General features: G+C 25.2%; 1 protein-coding gene across 1 annotated transcript; it reads right to left on the reverse strand.

Annotated features, from left to right (window-relative positions):
• Positions 1-3,423: 3,423 nt before the first annotated feature.
• On the reverse strand, positions 3,424-6,573 carry LOC129299404 (heavy metal-associated isoprenylated plant protein 16-like). Its single transcript, XM_054937881.1, has 3 exons — positions 6,477-6,573; positions 5,991-6,072; positions 3,424-3,891 (listed from the first exon to the last, which is right to left on the reverse strand). Exons 1-3 carry the CDS (start codon positions 6,480-6,482, stop codon positions 3,593-3,595), a joined length of 387 nt encoding a protein of 128 aa, XP_054793856.1. The 5' UTR covers positions 6,483-6,573; the 3' UTR covers positions 3,424-3,592.
• Positions 6,574-13,862: the final 7,289 nt, after the last annotated feature.

Consider the following 13,862-nt stretch of genomic DNA (forward strand, 5'->3'; position numbering starts at 1 on the left):
TAAATAAAACTTATTATCATTACTTATTATTTTCAATACCTATAGTAATATCAAAAATTTGACATGCAAATATATGATTTGCTGTTTGTATTGTTGTAAATATAAGAATAAAATTATAATTATTTAAATAAAATTTTTGATTATTATTTTTTATTCTTAACACCTGTAGCAATATCAAGAATTTGACATGTGAATTCATGACTTACTGTTGTATTGTTGTAAATATAATAAAAAAAATTATAATTATTTAAATAAAATTTGTGATCATTTTATTTTTAATAAGGATAATTTAATCATTTCTATAAATTTATTACGATAGAAAAGTTTTTAAAAACTTTAGTAAAATTAGAGTATTTTGAGGAAATAAATTATCATTTATATAATTCAAAAAAATTATATTATTATTTTTTCATTTATTTATAGTGTAATGTTACTCTTTAACATTTCAAATTGGTGTGATACTTTCCTTACAATTAACAAACATTATAAAAAATTATCTTAAAAATTATTAAAAAATAAGAAATATATAGAAAAAGATCCTTTAAAAAACTAATATCATAAAAGATCCATTATAAAATTATTAAAAAATTATAATTATTTAAATAAAATTTTTGATTATTATTTTTTATTCTTAACACCTGTAGCAATATCAAGAATTTGACATGTGAATTCATGACTTACTGTTGTATTGTTGTAAATATAATAAAAAAAATATAATTATTTAAATAAAATTTGTGATCATTTTATTTTTAATAAGGATAATTTAATCATTTCTATAAATTTATTACGATAGAAAAGTTTTTAAAAACTTTAGTAAAATTAGAGTATTTTGAGGAAATAAATTATCATTTATATAATTCAAAAAATTGTATTATTATTTTTTCATTTATTTATAGTGTAATGTTACTCTTTAACATTTCAAATTGGTGTGATACTTTCCTTAAAATTAACAAACATTATAAAAAATTATCTTAAAAATTATCTTAAAAATTATTAAAAAATAAGAAATATATAGAAAAAGATCCTTTAAAAAACTAATATCAATTTTGTTCCCAAATTACAAGTTAATTTTTTATATTTACAATTTCTCCAAAATTACAACTCAGTTAATGTATTTGTGTTTTAAAAATGAATGTAATCTTTACAAATATAATAGTCGAGTTGTTAAAAATATTCACATATAAATCTCAAACGTAGCAATTGAGTTTTTAATTTCTAAACGAAAAATTATAAATTTTGGAAGAATAATTATCAATAATAATATTTAAACTATTAACTATTAAAGTATTGATATTTTAATAAGATTTATTAAAATAAATATATTATTTTTGAATTACTTATAAGTGTTAGTGTCAATAATGGTTATCCGAAAGTCACTCGGTAGCTAGTCAAAATACTTGATTAAAATTGAATTTTATTTTATACATGTAAAAGAAATAACGTTTATCTCTTAATATTTATTTATAATTTAAAAAATTTACTCAGTAATATTTTTATATGATACTTATTTATAATTTTTTTATTCTGTTCCGTAATTTCTGAATATTTTTTGTAATTTTTGAAATATTTTTTTGTAATTTTTTTAATCAATGAACCGTCAAAATTAATATTTATTAATAATTGAATAATATTGAATTATTTTAAAATTCTAAAAAAATATTTTATTAAAAATGAGTTTAATATTTTCGACGTTCTTCAACTTATAGTTTAATAATAAATTTTTTCATTAGAAAATTGAAGTAAATTTTCCCATTAACACTTTATTCTAATATATATATATATATATATATTCATACCTCGTTTTGAAAATATTAAATGTCAGATTAACTATGACGTGAAATCGTATCAGAGCTTTAAAATAAACCAAACTCAAACATATACCGTCTGCGATTATCCTTTGTTTTTCACAAAATTTACTTCATTCCTTATTAAATTAGGTTTATTTAATTAATCTAATTTCCGAAGTAAAGAGAAGGCGCATGAGTGAACAATTATACATAACATATTGGGGAATAAATTCACAAGTCTTGGTAATTTGATCATGGAAAGAAAGGCTATTCCCAAAGATCGAAAATAGAGAGATTGAAATTAGCCTTTAAATTAGCAGATTTAAATTTTAATTTTAAATTTAAAAACCCATAGTTTAAATTCATGTATTTAAAATATTTATTTAACTAGTATAACAATTTTAAAGTTAGAAAAGATATGAGTTGATATGTCAAGCACAAGCAGAAAATTAGTAATGATAAGCTTACCTCTTTTTTTTTTTTTTTAATTGATGAGAGAAGCAAGAGTAGTAAAGAGACACCAATAGTAAAATTTATAATAATCCAAATTCATAAATTTTTATATATTTAAATAAAAATATTTGGTTTAAATTCAAATTCTAATATATCCAAACACAACATTAGGTTTATGAAATCATGCATCATTGGACGAACAAAATCTCAAAAGTCTGTGCGTGTTGTTTAGACTTTAGATGAAAATAAAGGGGGAGGGGGGATTCTAATAAATTCAATTTTTAAAAAAATTGGAGAAGTGAAATTAAAAGAGTTTAATTAATTTTTCTTGCTCTTTTAATTTATATCTTTTCTTTATTAACATTTTATACCCTCTCTTTTGAATTTTTTATGTTAAAAAATATTAAACTTATCATAACTTCCTTGGGTGAGCATTTGATCAATTCGTTTTTAATTTCTGTAAAATTGATTGATCAAATTATATAAAAAATTTAAATTGAATCAAATCTAAATACATAACCAAACCAAATCAAAACTGAACTGAATTTTATTGATTTGGTTCGATCAATCTATTCAATTTATAGGCTTTGATTTGGTTGTATAAAATTTAATTGTTCATATATTTTTTTATCCAATTTTTTTTCTCTTGATGTTGAAGGGCCAACAAAAAAATAACAATCTTATACCATAATTTATAAGAAAATTAATAAGACTCAATACTATTGTACTAAAAACTAAATTATAAAAATAAAAAATTAGAACATCACATTAAACAAAAAAAATACTATTATTGCAAGTAGTAGAAAGATCTTTCTTACTCATCTAGATGAGAATTTATTTACATTTTCAAAAATATGAAAGAAAAAATATGGATAATTAGGTATGTTCAGTTTATTTAATTCTTGCATTCTCATACCGAATTGAACCAATCAACTAAAATTTTCATTAAAAGAAAACTAAATCGAATTAAAAAATCGAATAGACTGAATCAAATAGATAAAATTTAATTCAATTTTTTGCTTCGATTCGGTCTTGCTCACCCCTACCTACCTCTCCATTTCCCTCCAACTAAACTGGGTAACAAGAAATATTCTTTGTACTCATGACCTTGATACAATTAATCAAGAAGAAATAATAAAAGAGAAGGCGAACGTTAAAAAAAAATTAAAAAAGAGGAACAAACTTTAAACAAACACAAGTTCAGTACTCTTGCGTACGTGTTTCCCTTTGAATTTGAGCATATATAATTAATACAAACAAGCCTGTGATGAGGGTATTTTGAATGTCAATGTTTACAAGGGATGTCAAGCAGGGAATCCACTAGAGAAGCAAGTCTTAACAATTCTCTTGCCTTACATGATGGAACAATAGTAAGGATCATGATGATACTGATATGAATTCTTGCAATGATGAATTGGGTAATAGGGAATGCTTTGTGGATAATAACAGATTATATTGTGATCATCTGAATCTGATTGTGAGCTTTTAAAATCATGTTTCTTCTTTTCTTCTTTTACAGGACCCACACTGAGGAGGTCAGCATGACCAACACACTTTCTAAGCAAATTTGTGAGCTCAACTATATCCAATCCTTCTCCTATTACTTCTATTTCATCCTTCTCTTCCCCTTTGAATCTCGCTCCTTCCACTCCTGCATGCTTTTTTCGGTTAGCTTCTATTTAGCTTTTCCTTTAACAAACTTCAATCATAGTGTACGTTGTAAATTATATAAACGCTAACAAAACATTTTTAATATTTAAAAACTGTGACTGATATAACTTATCATTTCTTAGACCCTATGCAATACATGCATGGAACTTATGAACTTGGATTACATCCATTCCCTTTATCAATACTTCCCTCTTATCCATATATTCAATCCCATTCATTCATTTAATTATTTATTTGGTTTCATAATCTAAGATTGCTAATTATGTCATTAAAAAGAAATATATTATCCATTATCATCACTTAAATGCTTTTTAAAATGAGGTCAAAAAGTTTTTTTTTATGATAATTATTAAATTAACAATCTATTTATTTTCAGGGATAAATTGGCCCAATCGCCAAAAAGCTGTGTGTGTCCAAAAATATAGATAAAATTTTTGGAAATTTAATATGTAGTCAGTTCACATTTTATCATTAATATATAAAGAATTTATAATTAAAAATTTACAAAAGGTTTATTATAGATATACAAAAGTATATTATTAGCGAATATAATAAATAAAACATAATATAAAATATAATAAATATTGGGTTATTTGATTGTTTGTTTCTATAACATGAGCTATATATGCAAAAACTCATTTATTTTAATGCCATAATTAACCTTACATCATTAAATCAAATAAATAATTAAATGGACAAATAGGATTGAGTATGGAAGGAGATATTAAGGGAGGTATAAAAATGATCCAAATTTGAAAGGAAAAATGACAATAAAATCCTTTTAAATTATATAAATAACAATTTAGTCTCTTAAAATGTTATAATATCAATGAAGTCTCTAGGGACCTCTTTGCCAATAACTTTTTTAGAAAAAAGATCATTTTACTTTTACTAAAAATAACAAGACTCAATCATAACTTTTATTTTGTAAATTACAAAAGTTAAACAATAAATTATAACTCATCAAATGTAATTTGCATTATTGAAAAACAAGCCTTACCCACAACTTTTGTTTAAAAAATAGCAAATTTTATTTTCTAAATTGCAAGAATTAAACAACAAATCATAATTTGTTAAGTGTAATTTCTATTATTAAAAAATAAGTTTTCAAAATAACAAACTCTATTCACAACTTTTATATAAAAAATTATAATTTTTTTTCAAAGAATTGCAAGAATTGAATAAGAAATCACCATTTATCAATAAGGGTAAAATAGTTTTTTTAAAAAAATTTATTGACAAAGAGGTCCTTAGAGATTTCATTGGTATTATGATATTTCAAAGAATCAAATTATCACTTACATAAGTCAAAGGGATTTTATTATCATTTTCTTAATTTGAAATGTTCATCTAGTTATCAATTAAAAAATATAGGAGATACAATAATAGGTTTCTATACTTTGATTGCTTTTTATTTTTAATCCATATAATTTTATTTTTTATTATTTTCGGTTTCTTTGGCTTAATCAGTCTGCAACGTTAATTCTTATAAATTTTAAAAATATGCATAAAGATCATAAGTTAACTTGAAATTGATGGAGTTAATTTCACTATAACTCTATTAACCTTTTCACTAACATGATAAAAATATGCTAACTTGAAAATAAACTGACCATGTATAATTAATCAAAAATAAAATGTGAGAGGAAAAAGCACTCTTTTATATTTGGGTTAAATAAATGCGGAAGAATAACACGAGATTAAATACATGTCAGCAAAGGAATTAACAGAGTTAAGTACATGTCTAAGAAAATTATCTCTATCAATGTCAACTCATGATCTTTATGTGAATTTTTAAAACTATGGGACTAACATTGCAGATGGATCAAACTAAAGGAGCCAGAACAACAAAATAAAACTATAAAAACTAAAAATATAACACAGTCAAAATACAAGGATCTACTGTTATATTTTTCAAAATAAATATATAAAATTTATAGCAGGTTATATATTATTCAAATGCAACTCATTTTCCGAGTTCCATGTAACACACACAAAAACACAAATCCGATCACCAATAAAAAAATGCACCGAAAAAAAAAATCTTAAACTTTGGATCAAATCCATATAAAAACTCACCAGAAAAACCTACAGTAATCTTCAAGGCTTTGGATCTCAACTTGTGGGTGTTCATTGACCCTACTCTTATCACAACCTTTTGCTGCACCCATTCATACAACATTTCATCACATGTCAATGTAGTAATTTACTAATTGAACAGAAACAATATATATTAATTGTATAATATGGAAATAAAAAGGGATCAAGAATATAGCAAATCCACGTGAACAGAAAAGGACAAATTAACTTATCCATATTCACAAATAAATATAAACGTACATTGAGAGATAACAATTTAAAAAAATGATGTTTCATGTAATCTTTTTTTTTTTTTTAGTGTGTCTCAAATAGGTGGGTGCTAGTTAAGTGAAAATGACAAAAAATAAGATCAAGAACACTATCAAATCATCACAATAATAAAATAAACCATGGTTTGGGGGGGGGGGGGGTCACTTTTTTCCTTTAATTTCATTTTCATGAATGGCCTGTTGGCGTTGAGCATACCTTCATAATTTTTCTGGGCAAAGTTTGAGAGCCGAAATTTAATTTGGAAGACAGAGAAAGAGAGGAAAGATGATTGTAGAAGCATATGAATGAAGGTTGTACCAAGAAAGCTCAAGCTTGAAGCTATTTATAGGGATTGATTGTAAAATGTATATTGCAAAATTAATATTATAATAATAATATATTAATGCGATGGCAATAATTGAGACGAAGAAGAGTCCGATTTGAATGGCATGATGTAAACTTCGTAGCAACCCTATTTGGCTTGAAATTCTAATTATTCATCCACCGCGAACGTATGGATGGACATTTTTTCCTGAGCAAGTTGATCAAATTATCAGTTATTAATTTTTACGCCTGGAAATTATGAATAATTAATATCAATATCAATATTAATATAAAATATTAAATCTATGTCTCTTTACAAACCGTGTAAAATAGAGACCTATTTTTAAGATTTTACATAATAACCATAATCTCATCTCTCAGATCATAATTTTAAAAAAGTAAAATTAAATATTTCTATTAAGTTTCTAGTCAAAACATAATATCGTTCGATATCAATGTAATACAATGCACACTTACTTGGCGTTCAAACACCAAACAAAGCATAACCAATTAACTATCCAGAAATTCAACGTTTTTCAACGACTAAATCCAAGCGGGGAGCTTCATTGTAATTTACGCGAGGCTTTAATTTCTTCAGCTTTCATGGGTCATTTTTATCACTGTTTTCCTCTTTCTTTCTCTTTTACTTTTCATTTAATAAATTAATATAACAATATACAATATAAACTTAAAAATGTTTTTCATGTTATGCATTTTCACAAAATAAGATAAGCTGTATTTTTTATAATTTATAAATACTGAATGTTAGGATTTTATATAAAAATTATTATATATATAGTTACATAGAAATTTATAAAAAATATTATTTATGAATTAATGTGAAAAAATACTAATTAATGGCATTCCTTGTACGCAACGTTATATTTGTGGGTGAATTATAGGATTTAAACTAAGCCGTACCCTACGTAATTAGATGCTTAGAAAGCTAATTTGTGGGTGCAAGTCATCAACTATTATGCCAAATTGCTGACATTTTCTATACTGGTGAACTTCTTCGAAGGACGGTGCCAACCATTCCCCCCCCCCCAAAAAAAAATTTGTAAAGGGAAATTAGAGGAAGGACTAAGTGAGAATAATATTTATTGGGGAGCTTCTTTATAATTTTAGGACTAATTACCAAAATAAAAATTTAAAAATATTAAATTATTCCTATCAAATTTAAGGGTGTTCAACCTTATACCTGTTAAGAATGGCCGTTTTTGTCCTTGTTATGAAGGGACAGATCTTTGCTAGCTTAAAAAAAGTGAGACAAAATTTTGTAGAATGAGATGAAAAAGAAATTTCATATGGGACAAGATATGGGATTGCCCTTGAGATCCCATCCCATATTATATATATATATATATATATATATTATTTTTAAAAAAATTATCATAAATATATTAATTATACTAATATAACTTATTCTTATATTAAATATATTTATAATTTTAATATTTGCAATCTCGATCCAAAAGTAAAAGGTCTTGATATTTATAATTTAAATGATACACGGCAAGCACTACAAGGTAATCTCCCTTTTTTCACAATAGATTAAGTATATTAATATAATTCATTCTTATATTTGTCTATTTTAATAATGTACGTTTATATCATTATATTTTTGGTTTTATTTTTAGAAGAGTCAATAATTTTAAATATCTCAACTAAAAAAAAATAATAGTGACTACTTGATGTTATGCCTGACTTGTCTGTTTCTATTGCTCTTATAGTTTAAAGATCACTTATAGTTATTATCATAATGTGCTATGTCTTATACATATTTGATTTTAATAAGTTATAGATCTATAGTTGTGATTGATGTAATTCAATAATTAACTTTAAGTTGTTGTAATTTATATACTTGTACTGTTTTGGCTTTAAATTTATCAGGTTATGTGATTTAAAATTTTAATGAATATTATTATACAAGTCTTTTTTCTATGTTGTATGCTTTATCAGAATGTTTTGATTTTGTCATGGTTCTGTCTCAATTCCTAATGAGACGGAACACTAGATAAAAATTCAACCTCAATAATTATTTGAGATAAGACACAGAATAAGGGTGTCATGGTTCTATCCTTTCCTATGAACACCCTTAATGAATTATTCTGTGTTATCCCACGCTACATTTTAGCTTTCTTAGATAGTTTACTACCAAATGGATATTAATTGAAGTTCTTGCACCTCATATATACTCCTCTGGTCTTATTTATAAGGTAAAGAGAGAAGAAAAAAATTTTAATCCTATTTATAAAATACTTATCAATTTTCAATGCTCCTTTTTACATTTTTATTCTTATTAAATTATTTGAATAAAAATAATAGTAATAAAATTTAAGAATATTTATTAGGGATAAAGGTAGAAACTTATTAAATTTTAAAATAAAGTTAATGAAGTTTAAGTTTTTTTTATTCTAATAAAATATGTTTTAAGTAATTCATAACTAGAATTAGAGAGAGTATTTCATGCACGAGAATTTATTTTTAATTAACTCGATCTGTGAAATGAAGAATATTCATTTCAATAAGAAGCTCTTTAATTACGAAAGACGCGTTATCGAAATTGTTGAGTGCCAAATGACGCACCCCAAGTCTGAAAAGGGCGAAAGAAAAATGAAAACAAAATTCAGATGGCCATAATTTAATCATTTAACCAAAGAATCTCTTGCACAAGGACATAATGGTCTATCAGTTATATTTTGGTCCTTCAACGTAACTTTAAAATTAATGATTCTTTATAGAAAATATTGATGGTTCTAGATCATACAATGTCACCTTTTATTAAACTTTGTCGCTTAGCCATTTTGATATTTTTTCCCCCGTTAACATAAGGCTACAGCAGAATAACATATATGAGAAAAAGGATTCGCTTAATCAGCATTTAAAAGATCAATAAACTCAGGTGAAAAAAAATAGAGATAACAAGAAATCAGGAGGAGAAACTTTTAGAAATGATAAAAAAATTACTATCTTTATAAATTTATTCTCTTAATTTCCCTATTCCATTTTTTTCCCAGATAAATAAAAGGTAAAGGTGGTGCACATGTTGTGAATTTGATTTTTTGTTTGGTCTATTGCATGCGTTTATTGAGCCCACGAAGCAATGCATTTGTCAGTTTCTATGAAAGTATGCTCCATTGCAACAATTTGATCTTGATCGACATGTTATGAGCGATAATACAGATACCTTATTTTTTTGGATGATCCACCCTCAGGGTGTCATCAATTCCTTATAAGTTTAAACTTGATCTAATCGTTTCAACTCACACAATTTTCTGTGACCTTGTATTAAAAAAAAAAATTTAACTTGGTGATAAATTTGTTAATATCTTTAATAGTATCTATGAGAGGATAAATTATAGAAATTCATTCTAATTAGCTCAAGGGCTTCTATAGAATCATTGAAGATGTTGTTGATCGTAAATTTTAAATACATCCTTGATTCTGACATATTCTTAGATCTTCAAAAAAAAAAAAACCCATGAATTTTGTACGAAAATCTAATAAGAAGAAATCTTTTTTTTTTCATTCTTTGAAACCCTTAATCCAATTATCATTATGGTCATGAACAAAACCATCAAATGTTGCATATCCTCTTAGATTGACATAACTATCAATATCTAATCTAACTCAATCTAAGACTATCTAGAATCATTAATGCAGATAATTATTTTAAATTTTTTACGTTAGTTATTAAGAAAAAATAAAAAAGAAGAAAATAGAAAGTTGACTTTCTATGCCGATTAAAAACATTTACATATCAATTATTTTAGTAACCGATATGAAAAATGTACTTTTCACTTAATTGTAATAATTAATGTAAAAAGTTGACTTTTCATAACGATTATCATCCCAAATATTTTTACCTAATTTTTTCTCTTGGGGTGAAGAATTTAATTTTTTTGATTTTACCATGCCATATTCATTATTTTTTTTATACCTCAAATTTATTCTATTACAAAGAAAGCGGTTTTTTATTTCATCAAAATTCAGTCGACTCTCATTTAAATATTTCACCATGGACAAAAAATAATTCATTTTTATTAGAAACACTCCTTTTAATAAATTTAAAAAAATATTTTACCCCGTTCTTATATTTTTTACATGTTCTTCTATAATTCATTCAACTATAATTTATTGTCTAACTAGAAAAATATAAATTTTATAAATATTAAATAAAATTTGGTAGAATTTTTTGTTAAAATAAGACCTCTCAAAATTTTAATAACAATTAAATTCAAGTAATATAATTTTAAGCAATTTCAAATCAAACTCTCAAGCATTAAAAATTTAAGTAATATAATCCTAAGCATTTTCTAAACATGTAAAAATTTAAAAGAAAAAACATATTAATTTCTAAACACAAAAATTTAATAATTATGATTATAATATATATATTATTAGTTCAATCATATTTGTTTATCAATTTATAAAATTTAAAAAAAAATTGGCAACATTTTCGCTTAAAGTAGGACGTTCCAAAATTTCAACAATAATCAAGTTTAACCCAAAATCAACTAAAATCTTGAGCAATTTTAAAATTCTAATATAAATTCAGTAATATCACCTTTTCAACAACAAAATAAAAATTATATAAATTTCAACAACAATATCAAATTTCTAATAATATCAACAATTATAACTAGAAATTTAAAAACTTCAAATTTATATCTACCCATCTAACATATATTTCAAAAATCAAAGAAAATCTAGTAAATAAAAATAGAATTTAGAACCCATGGAGGAAGAAAATGGAACTCACAAGACCCAAAAACTTCAACAATGAAAAAGGGAGGATGAAAAAAATAATGAAAAACTGAAAATGTTGAAGGAAAAAAGGCAAAAAAAAAAATTGTTGAAGATAAGTATTTAACAATAACGAAGGAAGAACGAAGAGGGAAGAGAAAAAGGAGAGAGAGTGAGACAAACCTATCTCACAATAGGAAGAATGCAAACAAACGGTGCAATGGAGAAGTTGATGGATAGCGCAGCAGAGAAAATCAATGGACGAAGAACCTCAATGGCTACTTGACGGTCAGATGCTATAAATGCAAAATGTGCAACCTTTCAATTTTGGGGGAGAGAAAATTCAAAAATGAAGAGACGAATTTTACAAGTTGAGCGTTGATATAAAGACGAAGCCACATTGGTTTCTTAGAAAACCGACGTGGTTTCTTCCGTTCATATTAGTTATTTCTGGAATTTACATTAAAAAGTAAGTTATTTTTTTATTTTCCCTTTTTCATGTCGATTAGCCAATAAACTGATGTGAAAAGGTATGTTATTTAATTTTTTTTTACTTTCAACATTTCACGTTGGTTATTGCATTAACCGATGTGAAATGTAAGTTATGGTTTATTTTTTTATTTTTTATTTTTTCTACTTTTCCATGTAGGTTGTTTTCTTAACCAACATGGAAACCTTTCTTAACAACAGTGTTTTACTTAACCGACATTAAAACACTCTCAATTATTTACAATCAAATCATTGCAGTTTTTTTTTTTTTAACAATGGTGTTTTATATAACCAACATTAAAAGGTGACATGAAATGTAATTTGTGCAGTAGTAAATGTGTATCTCTTTAATTTATTGCTAAATATATTCATCCTAACTTCAAGAATGAGGTCATCAATGACTAATTGAATATTAATGAAAAGAGAAAACAGTAGGAAAAAACTTATAATAAATATAAAAACATATAAAATTATAATAGATAATAAAATTTAGGAAAAACACTACTTGTGATCCTTGCACTTTAGTCAAATTTTGGTATAGTTCCTTGCAATTTGTTTTCAGTGTTACAAGCCCCTACAATTTTCTTCATATGCAATAGTGGCCCCTACATTTTTAGAGGGACATTGATATGGCACAAACGGTATTAATAATGCTGACATGTTAATTAACATTGTTAATTTTATGCTTACATGTTAAATTGATGCTAACATGAAATTTTTAATAAGCAAAAATAAAAAAACCCACATTAGATGAAATGAAAAGGCTAACTTGGACTTTTATACTAACAAGCATCGGTGAATCTTGATTCTTGTAATTGATTAGGAAGGTCATGGATGTCTGATCATTTAAAGAGTCCAAGTCATCATTTTTATTTCATCTGATATATGTTTTTTTTAATGTTTTCTCATTAAAAATTTCATGTCAATATCAGTTTGACACGCAAATACAAAATTAATTGTGTTAATTGACATATTAGCATTATTAATATTGTTTGCACTGCATCAACATCCCTATGAAAATATAAGAACCAACACTGCATATGGAAAAAAATGTAGGAATTTAGAAGCTGAAAACAAAATGTAAGAATTTATATCAAAATTTGAGCAAAATACAGGGACTAAAAGTAGTATTTTTCCTAAAATTTAATAGTTCCAAGTAATTGTGTCTATTCTTATAAAAAATACAGTTATATTTAATGCAATTTATTTTTACATTTCATACAATAGACTAAGAAATATGTTTAAAAATATTTTTTTGTCTGTGCACACTACAAGTAGCCTTCCATTAAATACAATCTTGTTTAGAGTATGCTTGTACACTAAATGTAACACCTGTTGTAAAATTTATAGGTTAGATTGGTAAAGTTACCTTTACTAATCCTTCCTAATTTTCAAACATCAATGCAATGATCAAATGTGTCAAATTATACAAGTGGGATCCTAAATTTTCAACACTTTAAACATCCCAAAAAAATCTTTACAATTATAAATCAATGTGCATGGGATCTCAAAAAAAAAAAATTTAATGCATTTGATTTAAAATTGGAAAACAGTGACTCAATGTAGAAAAAGAGGCATGAGGCGTGCGCCACACTTGCGTCGTGACTCAGGCACAATGCGTCGCGGTGCATTACATGATTGTTATAACAGATTTTGCTGTCATTTGACAACAACTAGGTGAACTTTCGATGTTCAATTGAGACGATCTTGATATCTACATAAAGTTATCTCCTAGCCATAACTAATGGCTTTGATTTCACACTCAAATTATTTTTCAATAAAAAATTAGACACTTATTTCAAAATTCACTCTTTTTCACAATTACCCACTACTTGAGTGCCCAAAACTCATACCAAAAATCAAAAGCGACAAACACAATTTAGATCACACTCAGTGGACTAAAATGGACTTGTGTAATACACTACATCACTAACATACCACATAAAACACATTTTCATTACTCAACCCTTTAATCTTAAAAAGAGATGGGGGAGCCTCAACATTATAAATCATTTACCAATCATATGAAATTTTTATCCC

Source organism: Prosopis cineraria, unplaced genomic scaffold (assembly GCF_029017545.1).
Source record: "Prosopis cineraria cultivar Desert tree isolate PC_DT_omini unplaced genomic scaffold, ASM2901754v1 PC2, whole genome shotgun sequence".
Taxonomy (NCBI): Eukaryota; Viridiplantae; Streptophyta; class Magnoliopsida; order Fabales; family Fabaceae; genus Prosopis; species Prosopis cineraria.